This window comes from Grammomys surdaster, unplaced genomic scaffold (assembly GCF_004785775.1).
Source record: "Grammomys surdaster isolate TR1022 unplaced genomic scaffold, NIH_TR_1.0 257, whole genome shotgun sequence".
NCBI classification, from domain to species: domain Eukaryota; kingdom Metazoa; phylum Chordata; class Mammalia; order Rodentia; family Muridae; genus Grammomys; species Grammomys surdaster.
Window position 1 is genome coordinate 6,317,748 of NW_021604698.1, and position 16,444 is coordinate 6,334,191.

The 16,444-nt window shown below is 43.5% G+C and overlaps 1 protein-coding gene across 1 annotated transcript in view; it reads left to right on the forward strand.

Annotated features, from left to right (window-relative positions):
• The window catches only part of Rnf152 (ring finger protein 152), a 66,708-nt gene extending 53,843 nt beyond the window's left edge, over positions 1 to 12,865 (forward strand). The window contains exon 3 of the mRNA XM_028775652.1: positions 11,999 to 12,865. Within this exon, the coding sequence (XP_028631485.1) occupies positions 12,144 to 12,755 (612 nt within the window). The 5' untranslated portion in view covers positions 11,999 to 12,143 and the 3' untranslated portion in view covers positions 12,756 to 12,865. The remainder of the gene's footprint in view (positions 1 to 11,998) is intronic.
• The last annotated feature ends 3,579 nt before the right edge of the window (positions 12,866 to 16,444 follow it).

Consider the following 16,444-nt stretch of genomic DNA (forward strand, 5'->3'; position numbering starts at 1 on the left):
TGTGTGTGTACATGCATGTGTGTATGTGTGTACATGAGTGTGTATGTGCACTTATGTGTGTGTATGTGCACTTGTGTGTGTGTGTGTGTGTGAATGTGCATAAATAAAAGCAGCCTTGTTTGTTTTGCTACTCAGTGTTTTCTCTCCACACTTCTCCTTCTAGCCTTAGGATACCTGACTCCAGTGAGCCTCTGTTTCCCATGAATTATACCTCCAGGAATGTTTGATGTGTTTGAGCATGTGTATAATATCTTCCTGCATTAGTGGAGGTTTTCAAGAAAGACAAGACTAAAAGGAGATGGATACAGAAAGGTGAGAGGGAACAGGATGATGATGGCTGAGATGCTGTGGTACTCCTCCGTAACACACTGTTGTGTAGAGCAGAGACTAAGGAGGCTACATCTGTATCCGATCTGCTGCCTATGACTGCTACAACTGTGCAAATGACTGCAAGATTTATGTCCATATCCAGAGCAATTTATCATTATGTCTTTGTGAAGGTCCACTGAATGAAGAACTTCCTTTCATGTGCACTTATCATGAGTCCCATATTCCTGCCCACATAGTTTAACAGTCTGCACCTGTTTTTACTAAAGTATTTCTTAGTATTGGGATACTGGGTATGGTGGGTAACTGTAGGTGTTAACTTGTCTGGATCAAGAGACACCTAGACATTTGGTAAAACAACATACTGGCTAACCAGGGGCGGTAGCCCATAGCTTATACTTGATGTAAAGTCATCAGGAGGTTGAGGCAGGGTGATGATTATAAGTTCAAGTCCAGCTTAGGCTGCATAGTAAGATCTTGTTTCCCCGCCACCACTCCCCCAAAATAGTATGTTGGATGTCAGAGTATGGAGGAGAGCTGTGGAATAGATCAGATACGCAAGGCTGTCACCTAGTGTGTCCAGAAGTCATCCAGTAAGCCAGCAGCCCGGAAAGAACAGATATGTGACTTGGTCCTATTATTTCCCCACTCTCCTAGAATGCCTGCCCACTGCCCTGACATTGAAAGCACATGCATGCTCTCTGGCTCTAGATCCTGAAACTCTCTCCAGCAGTCTTTGTTCCTCACACTTAGATGGAAAAAGATTTTCAACATGAGTTTTCTCACTTTCTACCTTAGGACTTGGGCTGAGAGCCAACCAGGCAGTCCAAGATTCTCAGCCAGACAGGTGGTTTGCCACCAGATTTCTCAGGAGTGGTAATCATGTGAGCCAGTTCCCTCTTCACTTCCCTAACTTCTCTTCTCTAACTATCGGTGTCGATCCCTAAGGATCCAGTGGGTCAGCCACTGTGAATGTTCTTTGCTCTGGATTTCCTGTTCCGTCCAGTCACTTTACTTGTTACAACTGTAAAGCAGTGCCGCTGTATCCCTGAGCCTTCTTCATTCCAAAGTGGAATGTGAAACTACTATGAAAATTTCTTTGCGTTCTGTAACGTGCCACAGAGGTTACCTGTTAAGCTGGTTGGGGATAGGTATCTCCAGTTATAGGCTAGACCGCTAGGGACCACTGACTCTCAGCGCTCAGTGTCACAGTGTCTGGGTTTTGTAGGTATTGGAGCTGTTGGTGAGGTGAAATTTTTTCCTATCCTATCTTCGGAGCAGTATCTGGGGCCTGTGAATTAAACTGACAGAAAGCAGATTACAAGAGACCAGTATTTGTTTAGACATTTGACTTGGGCTAATTGATGGAGGAGTAACTGGAAGGGTTGGCTGGGATGAGGGATCTCGTGCTGAGTTGAGTAGAGGAAAGGACAACGGGAACAGTGGAAAAACAATTGAGGAATCTTAGGAAAGATACCTGGGTTTCTTAGGAGAGTGAATGGGAGATGAGGGTGTGCCAGTGGTAGTCAGGGTCTTGGGGCTCAACAGAAGGGATTTATAGTTATTTATCTTCTCCTCTGTCCTGGGATGGACCTGCACTAGAGTGAGAATTCATAGCAGGATTTCTCAGAGGTTTTTACTGTGAGCCAGGTGAGCATGCTCTAAAAAGGCTTAGTTTTCATCTGCTGACACCCATACACATTCAGCTTGAAGGATCATTACACTCAACTTGAGGGCGTATGCCAGTCGCTGCAGGACATAGCTCTTTATCCATGACTGCACTTACATCCTGAATACATACTAGTAAAGTGACAATACATTCCGGATACCTAGAACCTACTGAGAATCAGAGCTTACTACCAAGGATGCCACAGCAAAGCCATTACTTCTCTGATGTAATGAGACAGCACTAAAAGCTTTTGTTACACTTTCAGATCTGTCTGTCCTTCCTTCCTTCCTTCCTTCTTTCCTTCCTTCCTTCCTTCCTTCCTTCCTTCCTTCCTTCCTTCCTTCCTTCCTTCCTTCCTTCCTTCCTTCCTTCCTCTTTCTCTATTTTTCCTTTGGGATCTGAGGTTGGATAAAAACAATGAGGAATGGCAGGGCCACACAATGCACTTCTTGTAATCCCAGAACTTAAGAGACAGAGATAGGATAATAGAGGACACAAGGCCATCCTGGACTACAGAGTGAGACCCTCATCTCAAAGTCAATACAACAAAAATCAGGACTGGGGGGGTTCACTTTGTGAAAGTATGAGTGAATATACACAGTGGTAGTCTATCTAACATGCTAAAGGCCCTGGATTTCTGTCCCAGCACCACAGGAAGTTTATATTTGCATAGCATTTTGGGGGTTTTGGTTCTGTATGGCCTACACATGAAAAGTAGAAGCTATTGAAGTGCCTAACTAGGGAGGTCTTTGGTTTCTGGGAGCTTGAATATGTCTTTGGAGCTGAGCCCCATCAACTCATGCATGGGTTAGTGTTCGTCAGATTATCATTGGTCCCGAGCAATGAGTAAGGCTTGGCCTTGGGGGTATTCACTATCGGCCTTGATACATCCTTAAAGTCTTACATCTGCTCCCCAGGATAATGCTTAGCCAGATACAGAAAACCTCAGGTGTCCTCCCTTCTAACCTGCTCTTCACAGTAGAGACTTAAGGTCCAGTCTTCTCTGTTTCCAATAGGCAGCAAGAGTTCATCAGTAGTCCTGGCTGACTTCCTTCATGGTCAGTTACATGTACATGGTAGTGGAGAAAAATCTCCTTTCTGCCTGCTCCTCCTCTGTCCTGTTCTTCTCTTGACACAGCTTTTCCCTTCAGAATGTACATCCAGGCTCCCACATAGCAGGGGAATCTGTTTGCCATTTGCTATGGTGTCCCTCGGACCCTGAAAGATGCTTGGCATGTGGTTCTCAATGAACATTGGTATACCTGTGTGAGCCACCTTGTCTAATGGGTGCAAACCCTTGGTACGACTCAGCCTCTTTGTTTACTATCTTGTTGACTTTATCGATTTGCCAGACTCCCCACTTACTCCAATTCTCCTCACATTCTGGCAGCCAGGCAAGTTGATGAAGCCAATTGTTTTTCACTCCTTCTGAGGCCGGCATCTTTTATCATTTCTTCCCTCTGGGGAGCCTGGGCTCCCCTGACAGTCTTTTATAGCTGTTCTCTACTTTATTACCATCAGCAACTTTTCTTGGCTGTTACTGGGATATAGAGCAAATAAAGACAGTGGAGAGTGATGGATGAACAAAAGCCGAGCAGGGGGATGGTGCATGCAACCTTGGCCTCTTGCAGGAGCCTTGTGTCCATGGAGCGGCTTCTTTTTGAGGTGGATTTGGGTTACCTGGGCTAGTTGAGATGACAGGGATATCTTGCTTGATCTAGGAAGGGCACTGATCATAAATACTAAAAGGTTATTGTTGTTTCTGGGAACTGTGGTGTTATTTCTGCAAGACTGTTAACTCTCTAGCTGGATGCATTCTTTGAATGGGCACAAAGAGAGTAATTAGTGTCTCCATCAGTTATCCTGCTGTGGCTGTGACCACAGTACCTGACACAAGCGACTTAAGGGAAGAGAGGTTTGTTTGGGCTCTAGTTTCATGAGATCTCAGTTCACACCTACAAGGGAAGGCATGGTGAAGTTCATAGTATTGTGCATTCTGCGTAGGTTCCTCATAGCAGACCAGAAAGCAGACAGAAGCCTGCCCTATGACCTTCTGAGAGACAAGCCCCACTTCCTAAAGGTGCCACAGTCCAGCACACTGGTGGCACCAATGGGAAAGAACACTGTAAACATGAGCTCCTGGGGCATCCCAGATCGAAAGTGTAACAGCTTCAAGTGTAGGCTACCACAAATAGATTAGATGCTACTCTTCATCTCATATAAATATGAATGTATAAATACATACATATATATATATATTTCAAGGCCACCAATATAATCTTCTTGAATTATTGTTGAGTACACAAGGCATCAACTGAACAAGCACTCTGGCAGAGTGCCATGCTGTTGAAAACTCAGCAGCATATCATACAGTGCTTTTACTAAAAGGTCCTTTAAGGCACCATCTAGTCCAGATGCAATTTGCCTAAGGTCTATTTAAGAGTAGAATTATATCTAAAATCCTTATCTTCTGTGGCAAATGGTATTGATTGTTGGTTAGACATTCAAACAAAACCAGCGATCATCATAATTTTTGTAATATTGAGTGTGGCCTTAGTGGGTAGGTGTCTTAATCATAGTACACTTTGTTAGCATGTAGTAACAGCTGTGCATTTTTTTCTTGCTAATTTGACTTACACCAAGTACTTCACATACTGAATCACCGCCATCTCTGGCAGCCATGGCTGCTTGGTAGGTTAGGTTTCTTAGTGAGAGGATTGTCACCTACTACTACAGGGATTGTAGACTTTGCATGCCCTTGGCTCCAGGGCATGTACAGGCCTGTAGGGCAACTAGGCTGTGTCTAGGATGGTGACTGTACGGTGAGTAAGCTTCAGAAGGTGGGGCTCACCTGGTGGAAGATCACTAGGGGCAGTGAACGTCATAGGTACTCTGTTACCTTTCTTCCTGTTCAACCACTGAAATTCCATCCCACCCTCCCTACTTCCACCACTCTGTCAACCTCCAGCACTGTCGGCATCTCCTCCCCTATGTTTCTCCAAAAAGACTTTTAAAGGATAGATTTACCCTAGACTCTTGGCTTCTTCAAGTACAGAAACTCAGATTACTCCAAAGAGAAATTATACAAAGATTGGAACGTATGCAGTGGAATCCTCAACTGAACTTTGTCAGGATGTAGTACCTGCTGCCTCACTGCATCAGACAGTGGCTGTTGTTGCCCTAAGTAGACTGTCAATGCATGAAGGTCCCCATGTCCTGGAAGGATTGTTCCCTGCTTCAAGAAATCTGGGAACCAAGGATTTGCTGGTTGCCAGGTCATTTCTGTTGTGGCCGCTAATTGGGTACATTTGCTATGACACACTACAACAAATAAGTAGTCTGGCCAGCTGAAGTACCAGATAAAACAGAATGATAAGTTTTTTGCCCAATCTAATTTCAAATATCTCACTCAAGCATTGGCTAGATGACCTACCTCAGAGAGACAAGCCGTTTCAGTAGAAAAAAAAGAGAGAAACAATGTAGTACAAAGTTCAATCTTGGACTTCTTAAATTTAGATCTGTATGTAGAACATCAAATGTGCCCAGTATAGATCAAGTAGATGCAACCAGTATATGCTATGGTTCACCAGAAGCTTCCTGATTAGCCCCAGAGCTGGGGATGCATGGGTATGCCTAGCCGTGAAGAGTGAGCCAATCTGGATTGTCTACTCCGTCAGCATCTGCTCATGTTCTCGTACAGGTTCATGTGCCTGGACTTGCACAAAGCTAGTAGACGTGAAAAGTCAAAGTCACAGACTTTTGCTATTTCACCTCCCACTACATTTACACAAGTATATCACCACACCTGTATTTTTATAAAGACATACAAATTACAGTGTAATATAAAATAGCTCCAGATTCCTGATACCCAAGGTCCCTAAAGCTATAGTAATACCCTGTACACACCTTAGTTAATCTGCACAGTGTACAAAAGATACTGTACGTATAACCAGGTACTCTTTTATGAAAACATGCTTGAAAGTAAGTTTTGTCTAGAAAGCTGTAATTTTTTGGCAATATCTTCCCTTGGCCACTGCTTCATATTGCAGTGGTCTATTTTTTTTTTCTTTGATCTTTACTTTAGGTTCTTTGAAAAAATAAATTGCAGTGACACTTAACAAATCGGCCCAATATATTCCAGCCTATACTTGTTCTTGTGCATTCTACTGAAGTTCTCACTCTCTTTAAAATTTCATGAGTGTTTTATTTGAGTATCCCATCTGGCTCTCAAGGAAGGCCATGCCAAACACAAATTCCCAAGGCAATCGCTGGTGTGCCTGTTGGTATAACATACTTGACAAGAGCTTTGAACTTCTTCTCCAGCCTCAGTGGACAGCTCTTATTCCCTTTCCTGTATCACTGCCTTGCTTCTCTTCATGATAAAAGAGAAGAGTGAAGTCTGTAGCTTCAGGCCACAGCCTTGGATGTTTTCTTCTTTCTACCTAACTAATCACCATCATTACTAATCACGCTCCAGAAAACAAACTGCCATGCAGCCTGGCTGCGTATAAAGCTTCATGTACACAAGAGCTGCCACTGTCAAAAAGGCTTTAAGAGGTGTACCATCAAAAATAAGAACGGGTTTCCACTCTGCCTCTGTGGAACTTGGGTGGGGTCGGAAATTGAATAGCAGAGTCTAATTTTAAGGGAACTTAACATTAAAATTAAGTGAACATTTCTTTGAGCATGAATTCATGAATCGGGTTGCATGTTGCCTTTATTAAAAAATGATGGTGCTGCAGGCCTTGGAGCAGGGCCAGGAAGATTTGCATTTGTGCTGGCGTGCTGTTCAAAGTGGTATCTCCCTGATAACCAGGAAGTGCCTATGGCCACTTCTCCTGGGCGAGTCCCAACTGCAATACTCTGAGCAGAGAGGTCAACTCACTTGACCTTCATCCAGGCGCCACCATCTCCACTGGGCTGCTGAAGTCACATAGGCTCAGAGAGGTTAAGTGACTCTCCCTCCTGTCGTAGTCAGAGGTGACAAAGCACAGAGATAAGAAAAGGAGACTGATTCCACCTTGTTTTTCAGTCATTATACTATTCCCCAAGCCATTACTTAGAAGATGAGGTAAATAAAATGGGGGGAAGACTAATGACTACATTGACATATTTGGTTTGATACCATGTCTCCAACTGTGTTTACAATGATGGTGTGTTGTTGGGTATAGTTGTTAAGAAATGGTCTCTCATAAAATTTCAGCCATCTGTCATTTTAATAGTTTCCTGTGTTTTTTTTTTTTCTGCTACCATAGCTCAAAGTAGCCTCTCCTTCCCTGTATATATATTTAAATCTGTGGGTCATGCTACTCTTTTCTCCATGTGTGCATTTACATCCATGGGCCCTGTTATGGCTTGATCTATGTCAGTGAGTTAGACATTAAGAGTGCCTAAGTGTGTGATTCATCAACACACTTTGGGGAGTTTTGATTTTTCTTTCTTTTAGAAAAATAATGTAATTATCCCAGGTACACGGAAGGAGTGTTACTGGATCCACATCTAGCTGCTCACCAGTCAAAAGCCAGTGCTCAGCAGACAAAACTTTGGGAAGGAAGGTTGCAAGGTTTATTGGTGGCAGGCATCCTGAGAAGACGGCAAGGCTATTGCCTTCAAAGCTTCATGGGTAGCTCAGGCACTGAAAGGTTTTGTTTTGTTTTGTTTTCCAGAGAGAGAAAAAAGGAGGCAAGGGGTAAGAAGGCAAGAAGACCCCAAGTTCTTCCCTGCTAAGGGCATGTGTGTCCCTTTTCTTGTTTGTGCTTCTGTAAACCTGACCTCCTGGAGCTTGTTCCTATAGTTCTTTGAGCAAACGTCCCTTCTCTGCAAATTCAACCTCACAGCAATCGACAGGCTCTGGATAAGTAGATATGAGAATGAGGACAGTGGCCTGCTCTGATATAATTTGAAGCTCTCCATGTTAGGGGTTTTATACAGAAAGATTCTTCAGCAGTTAGCACTATAATAATTTAGGTGTGGCTTCTCTTAGAAGGTGAGGCATAGGAAGGGTAAGTGGCCTTGTGTAGGGCAGAGGGAGACTACCCACAAAGCAGTGGCCACCTCTCCAGGAAGTTGTATCTCCATTCTGGAGCATTGTACCCACTTTGCTCTTTCTTGAGCCTGTGGCTCACATTCCTGTGACTGTCCCCCTTTCTCTTGTGTCCTGTATTGACTTTCCCACTGTGGTTAAATGCCCTCCTGGAACTTGCTGTGTAATATATTCTAAGCACACTCATTGCATTTCACCCCTCTTTCTCTCAGTGACACAGTGGTGTCCCTTTCAAGGCTTTGCTTTGACTTCTTTATACTGTGACCTCTTCCTTGCTGTTCATTGCCCGACCCTACTCTATGCGAGTAAGAACTCAGTTCTCTTTAAGCAGATGGTGGCCACTGGGATTTTGACTAGGCTCCAATGAGTATATGGAAAACACAAATTGGACTTGTTTTTTTTTGGGGGGGGGCTCACAAGGATAGAAGGGGCCACCTGGGAAGAATGGAAAGCAAGTGCTGCAAAAATCTGATAAACAGATTAGAAGTATAGTGTTGTGAAGAGTTTGAATGTTACAGGTCATCCAGAGGCTAATAACCTTACCTTAGGTTAGCTGTAGCTCTGAAACAACCATTCCTTTCCCACCTGTGTGAGAACTAACATCCTGTGACTCCTCTCATGATAGAGAAGCAGTTACAACAAGATAGAGGAAGCTTTTCGGTAGGTCTAAGATGACATTCTTAGTTTGTGGGTTGGAGCAAACTATGGTCTGCTGTACCCACCTCTCTGATGTGGCCCCCAATGTATTTTAAACTTACCTCTATTTATGACTTGCTTTGTTCTTTAAAACTGTAAAACTCTTTCCACATTGAAATATGGAATTTGGGGTAACCTAAATCTGTGATCCCAGGCCCTGGTCACTCAAAATGGCTTCAGAATGAACTACCCCTTATTCCTCTTCAGATGAGGGCTGCGCTTTTTTGTGTCAACGTCCATAAAACTCCTCAGCACACTGCATCGACATCGTGTTTACTGAAGCCATGGGTCCTCTCAGTGATAGTCTGTTCTCAGATCTTCCTCACCTGACCCAGATGGATCGGTCTTACTCTTAAACTTTTCAGTGTTTTTCTGTTGCCTTCTATAAAGCCTCATGCCTGGCACTTGCTGCTGGCCACAGTCCTCAGTCTATAGCCTGTGCTGCCTTCCTTCCCTGTGGTGTCTGCTCTCCTGGCCTATGGAAGAGAACTCAGAGCATAGGCGTTATGAGAAGTAACTTATTTATCTTATCTTTGCCATACTGGAGATAACCTGGGACTTCACTCTATCAGTGCTATTTCCTCAACCCCTAATTTATCTACTGGTGATCGTGGGCGTTAAGTCCAGGGCTCGCCACATGCTAGGGAAACATTCTGGTGCTGAGCTGGAGTTTCTTTCCTTCAAATTGACTATGTCAAAGACCAAACATAACAGAAGGATAAAGCTGTAAAATTCTTTGAGAAGACACCTGTAAGTCACCCCAGTACTTAGATCAAGTTCTAACGTGGGAGATGGAGGAATCACTAGGTCGTGGATGCTGTTGTTTTCTCTGCTCACGCTGTTTTCTTAACCTGACAACACCCTGCCTAGCCTCTTACTTTGCATGCGTCTGAATTCTCTAGAGTTCAGATTTTTCCCTAGACATCTTTGACTCCTCCCGCTTTTTTTTTTGATACAGTATAACAAAGCTTACATAGTTACAGCTCCCAGCTCTAAGTTGGGACTATCTGTAGGCAGATACTAGGTCTTAGCTACAAAGACAGATCTAAAACCCCAGCTCCTAATCTCAGTGAAGGCACCTGGGAGGTAAAGGTAGGAGGGGTCCTGTCAGGTCACTAGCCAGCTATGTCTAGACTGTTGGTGGAATTCCAGGCCGATAAGAAATGGTTTCTCAAAACAAAAAGTGGAAGGTGACTGAAGAATGACCCTGGAGGTTTCCTGTGACTCCCACATGCATGTGAACACACATGAAGGGATATGTTCACACACATGTGTATGCTCACACAGTGCTGGACAACAGATCCTCCTTGTACGTGATAGACCCCTCAGATCAGTGACTGGAGATGTGGTTGATTCTGATATGGACTTTCAGAATGTTGCATTGTTAATTTTAGTTTTAGTAGCATGTCAAAATAGGTGCTTTTTAAAACACAAATATGTTTCTCTTTTAATTGTTTAATTTTATCAGTGATTAATTTTTGTAGTGTATGTCTATTGTGCATCTCCTTCAGAAAGATCCTCCTGCCGTGTTTGAGGCAAAGTCCCACTTGTTTCCACTACCGTGCTGTGTGCTAGCTGGCCTCATGTTTCTGGCCAGTTCTGTCCCTGCTTCCGGTCTTACTATACTTTAGAATGCTGGTGTTACAGATGTGGGCTGCCAGCTGCAGATAGGGGGACTTGGCATGGGTTCTGTGATCTGAACTGAGGTTGCCAGGCCTCTGTAACTGGCACATTTACCCTCCAAACTATCTCTTTCTAGGGTACTTTTCATGTACTCAAAAATCTCATTTTAACGATGTGTATATCTAAGAGGGTGATTGGGTGTTTTTTATTTCCCAAAGAAAATTAAATTAGAAATGTAAAAGGTTTTAGTAAATAGTTCTTTCCAGAATCATGACTCCATGCAAAGAGACAGACTATGGATGCTTTCTGATAGGAAGCAGACCTGGGCAGCCTTCCTTGAAAACCTGAGGGGCAAAGGGGGCAGTCCTCAAACCTCAATTCAATTTTAATAAGTATCTCCCCGATCCCCTGATACTTGCCTACGCACTTTTACTATATATAACATATATAGTCTTCCTATTAGTTCTTCACTAATAATTGTGATCAGTGAGGTTTTTGCTTTTAGGAGCTAGGGGCTGGGACTCTCTGTAGAACACCTTTCTAGCATGTGTGTAGCTCTGAATTCCTTTCCCGTTACTACTGAAAATCTCACCAAGTTTAACCTTCAAGCAGGCAGGCCTAAGGAATCATGAAATGAGAGAACAGACTTGAGTTTCCTTAGCGGAGCTGGCCTGCAGTGCTTCCAGACCCACAGACTCCCTGCTTTTGGTGAGGGCTTCTCCTTTTGTTCTTTTGGCCGCCTTTAAGATGATTTGATAAGAGTTGTCTCACTAAAGGTGTTTGGAAGAAGAGATGAAAAGATGGGCATTGTGAGCTTCTGCCTGTGGGGTTATTTCAGTCACCCCTGAGAAAGGAGTGCACCGTTTGCTTGCCTAGAAATGTCACCATGACACCCCTTCCTTTGTGTAATCCACACACGTAGTAAAAAACAAAGGAGGCTGACGGATAAACTTCCTGTCTCAAGGAGCAGTGCTTGCATCACTAGCACCCGGGTGTGGTGGCTTCCTCTGAACCTAGCACTTAGAGGGCAAAGATAGGGGACAGGTGAGCAAGCTAGCTAGGCTGGCTGAGGAGCAGGTGTTTTCAAAGAGTTTTGCCTCAATGAAGAGTTTGGAGAGAAACTGAGGGAAACTCCTGACAGTAGCCTTGGGCCTACATGTCTCTATGCATATACATATGCACATACATATACGTACACAAACAATGGGGAAAAAAGAAAAGAAACAATAAATGTTGAGGTAATGGGATGTGTTCATTCTATCGGGATTTGCTCATCACACAGTGTGAACATGTACTGAAACGTCACAAGTTCGTGGTAGTATTGTCTGACATTGTAAAATAACGAAGCTTAAAGACACAATTAAAGAAAGGAGTGGTCATAAAACAAGTATCTGTCCTTACGCAAGCGGCTGCTCTATAAAGCTCCCTGTATCCGGTTGTGAATTCTTACAGGGAGGCAAGGAATTGTATTTGATTTCTTACTGGGCATTACAGGAAACTTACAATCTCCAATAGGATATTTTTTTCTTACGTTTGACCCAGGAACAAGACTTTTGAGCGATTGTATGTTTTAACTAATCCACATTGCAACGTTTTTAAATGGATTAATTAGTTTCATTTGCATTATTTTTCTCCCCCAGAAATTAGCACATGTGTGAATGCTGGATGCCCGGAGAGCTTGCTGATTTCCTGTTGACCTTGAGAAGACAAATCCAGAGAGGTGACATTTGAGAACCAGCTCTTCCAACTTCCTGTTTGGCTCCGCCCCTTGGCTCTTGGTCCACCATGGAGACACTCTCCCAGGATTCCCTGCTGGAATGTCAGATCTGTTTTAATTATTACAGCCCCCGACGAAGGCCCAAGTTACTGGATTGCAAGCACACCTGCTGCTCAGTATGCCTCCAGCAGATGAGGACCAGCCAGAAGGACGTAAGGTGCCCCTGGTGCCGAGGCATCACCAAGTTGCCCCCAGGCTTCTCTGTATCACAGCTGCCGGATGACCCCGAGGTCTTAGCAGTCATCGCCATACCACACACTTCAGAGCACACCCCAGTCTTCATCAAACTTCCAAGCAATGGGTGCTACATGCTGCCCCTGCCCATTTCTAAGGAGCGCACACTTCTGCCGGGAGACATGGGCTGCCGCCTGCTGCCAGGGAGCCAGCAGAAGTCTCTCACCGTGGTGACCATTCCTGCAGAACAGCAGCCCCTGCAGGGTGGAGCTCCCCGGGAGGCCGTGGAGGAGGAGCCTGACAGACGGGGCGTGGTGAAGAGTTCCACGTGGTCTGGCGTGTGCACTGTCATCCTGGTGGCCTGTGTTTTGGTCTTCCTCCTGGGCATTGTGCTCCACAACATGTCCTGCATCTCTAAGCGCTTCACGGTGATCTCCTGTGGTTGAAGCCCTTCACAGGGATGCCTCTTGCGGGTGCCAACTTAGGGGGTGAGCAGGTGTTGGTGATGGGATCCCTGTGATGAGATGGGGGTGACACTGAGCTTTTGGTGCAAGTGCTGGCCTGCAATTGGCCACTCGATTCATCTAAAGACAAGGGCAGAGATCTCGGCAAGATCCCAGGAGAACAGTTTGGAGATGGTGATAGCTGTGAAGATGTTTGCATGCTTCCTCATAATTGTGTATCCAATGGTCTGTAGTTTATGATTTTCCAAAATCAAGGTCCCAAGTTAGACTTTTCTGCTTAGACATGAAACTGTACACGTGGGTGCCATAGCTCTCCAAATATGGTAGACGGTAGGTTAAACCAGTTGCTATGTATGCAAGTAGAATTAAACCTCAAATCCGTGTTTAAAAAACAAAAACGGTGAAGACCCAGAGCTGGCTCCCGTGTGTGCATGTTTGTGTGTGTGCTTACACATGTGTGGGTGCTTGAGTGCGTGCGTGTAGTGTGTGCGTGCATGTGTGTGTGTGTGTGTGTGACTGAACCTTGGTCTTCATAAACTTTTTATACATTTTGAATGGCACCCAAATCAAAATAATCAAAACAGACCTTATGGCTGTTTGAAGAAAATATTTGCACACGTGTCTCCAGTGTGTTGTGCTTTGTCAAGTTCCTTCATTTCTCTTCATCTGTGATTTAAGCTTGCTATATGCTTGTTAAGCTGGAAGCCCAACAGACGAGTGATAAACAGGGAAGTATGGGCAATGCCTAATTCCCCAAGAAACCTATATGCCAATCTTTCTCAAGCCATCTCACAAGATAAGAATTTAAAATGTAAATATTGTGAATCTCTGTGTGTATTTTGTGTGTGTATTCGACTTATCTCAGGTTTTCGACTTTTTCCTGAAGAATCCTGGGAGTAAGACTTTGTGGGCGTGCAGAATAAATAAGCCAGGTGTATAAAACACCAGCCTCCTGGCCTGTGCCTGGACCTTTCCGTTCTGGAATCCCCACACATCACCTCCAACATCCACTTGCCGCTTCGCTGTGTGTAGCGATCCCGTGTCAGTAAAGGCTTGGACAGAGCATCAGAAGAACTGTCATTTTCCCTCAGTTTGTAGGGCTTTGAGAGTCACAAGTGTTGCTAATCAACAGCACACCTAGATGTGTATTGTAATAGACAGTCCTTGATGATCTTTTCTTTGAAAGATTTTCCTGTAAGAGTTAACCTGCTTAGAATTCAATTTCTTCTTGTTGGAACCAGCAAGAAAATGTTTTGTATTTTAAATGTTTCTACTGCCAGAAGTAGTATGGTGAACAAAAATTCATGTTCTCTGTGTAAGTGAACCAGTTTCTCATGAGTGCTCGACTATTTTTAAATGTGAATTCGTGAAGACAGATCTGTTAGCATGGAAGGAGCAGTCTCTGTCCCTGGCTGTGTGTGCATTCGGAAAGAATTGTGAGTGCTGTAGTCCTCTTTGAACTCCGTTTGTGGAACGAGTGATGTTTCTCAAGGACTCCACTCAGGTGTGCTCCTCACTACTGTTCTGTTGAATCCCTGAAGTGATGGGAAGGATGGGAAAGGCAAAGGAAAGGAAGCAGTGATACAGGCCCTACAGAGCAAGATCAGAAACAGTCCTGGGACTTGGAGGCAGTGATTGGCATGCCAGCCTTCATCTTCAAGCTGCCCAACAGACGAGTGCTAAAGTGATGACTTGTTAGTGAAATAAAACAAAGGAATAACATCTAGAGTACAAAGCTCACAATTGGCATGAAAACTCAACGTCAAATTATGAGCTCTGCCTTTTAAAATCTTTCAAATGTGTAAGACCTTTAGAAAAAAAAAATGTGTTTGAGGGCTCAAGCTAGAAATTAGGTTAAAATACCATTTTATCATGTAAGCTATTGGGCATTATACAACGAATAATCTAGGATTTATTTGGTATTAATAATTTAGGTATCATTAGCTGAATACTATCCTCTATTATGTAACATAGTATACTGTTGGGTTAGCATCAATTTCTCAAACTCTCAGGCTGCTCTAATGCATGTCTGACCCACTTTCTATTTCTCTTGGAGGAGAAAAACACACATAGAAATGTTGCATAAAGGATGTTATGTTTCCAATGGATGTTACTCTTGCAATTTTAAGCCAGGCCATATTTAAATTCATGTGTCAGAGATATCAGCACACCTTTCTGTACAGTAGAAAATGACTGATCCTCTAGAGCAGTGTGTGAAAGCACTCTAGTTTAGGAGACTATTTATAGATACTAACTTGTGTGTTGATATGGTGTCCTGTGGTTTTTATTGCAAAGCTGTATAGCAAAATTGCCCACAGAACTCTTAAAAAGTCCATGTTAGAACTGTAATTAAGCAAAATTGATCTGCTCCCTGGTAGGCTCTTGACCTTACAACCTGACCGTAACAACCCAAGTCAAAGCTTTTTTTTATGTGTGCTTGGTCTAAGAAACAGTATTTAAAACTGTTCAAATGGATTCTGCCTATGGTTTGCACATGTGCTTATTATTAGGGTGTGTGTGTGTGTGTGTGTGTGTGTGTGCTTGTGTTAGAGGGTAGGGCGAGGAGGCCTGCCAATTTCTATATACTTGATGTTTCAGTTTCTTCTAGAATTTACCCATAACACTAAAAATGTATCTACCCCATGTGGGGCAAGCAGCTTAGAGTCATACGCCAGTGGCAGGTACAGCAGTTATAGCTGAAAGGAGCCTCTTGGAGATGTGCTTACCGGGGGTATGTAGAGAGCAGTAGTGTGTAGGTTCTAATTCTATAGGGAGAAGACAAGACCTGTTTCCTGCTGTGCCCTGTTATTCTCCCTAGGCACACCACCTTCCCTGTCAGGCTATGATCCTTTACAGGGTCTGGGGAGGCCCTTTGCTGTGTCAGCTATTGGTTTAAGGGTTGTTTCAGAAATTTATTTCTTTTTAGATAGCTTCCTTTGGGGGAAGAAAAGAAGGGTTGGTTTAGGGATGAATATAGATATTGAAAGAAAACTTTCAAACCATGTGATTCAAATATTTAGAAGTGTAACTCATCAGCCAGGATCCTGTCCCCCAAATGTCAAAGATGATGAGTGTTGTGTAAATAGTAACCTATAAGAAGCATGAATTTCCTCTTTATTAATGATCTTGACATAAGCAAGAGAATGCTTACTGTGTTAAGTAGAGCCAAGTATGGCACTTCATACGTCGTCTTTAGAAAAATTTTGAATAATGACCTGGGACATAAATTGTAACGACAAAGGCAAATTAGTTCTGAATTTCAGTCACACCTTATTATCGAGAAGATCTGAGGTTCTTTTTTTTTTTTAAGAAGTAGAATTAAATTTTACCCTCTGCATGACTCACAGAGTGGGTTCGTTGGAGTGTCAGCTGTGTGTTAGTTCAGCTCCTGGAATTTTTTAGATCAGTCCTGCTTGATAGAACTTTTGGGGTTGATGGAAACTGTTCTGTCGTTGTTCCATGTTGTTTAGTAGAGTGGCCACTAGCCACATGGCTGTTAAACAATTAACTGGGGATGACTGAAGAAGTGACTTTTAAATGTTATTTAATTTTAAGTAATTTAAAGTTAAATATTCCCATATGGCTTGTGACCACATTGGCCGTAATGACATCAGGAAGTTCACAAAGTACAGTAAGGCCAAGAGAGTTTGTTGACCAGTAACAGTTTGCCA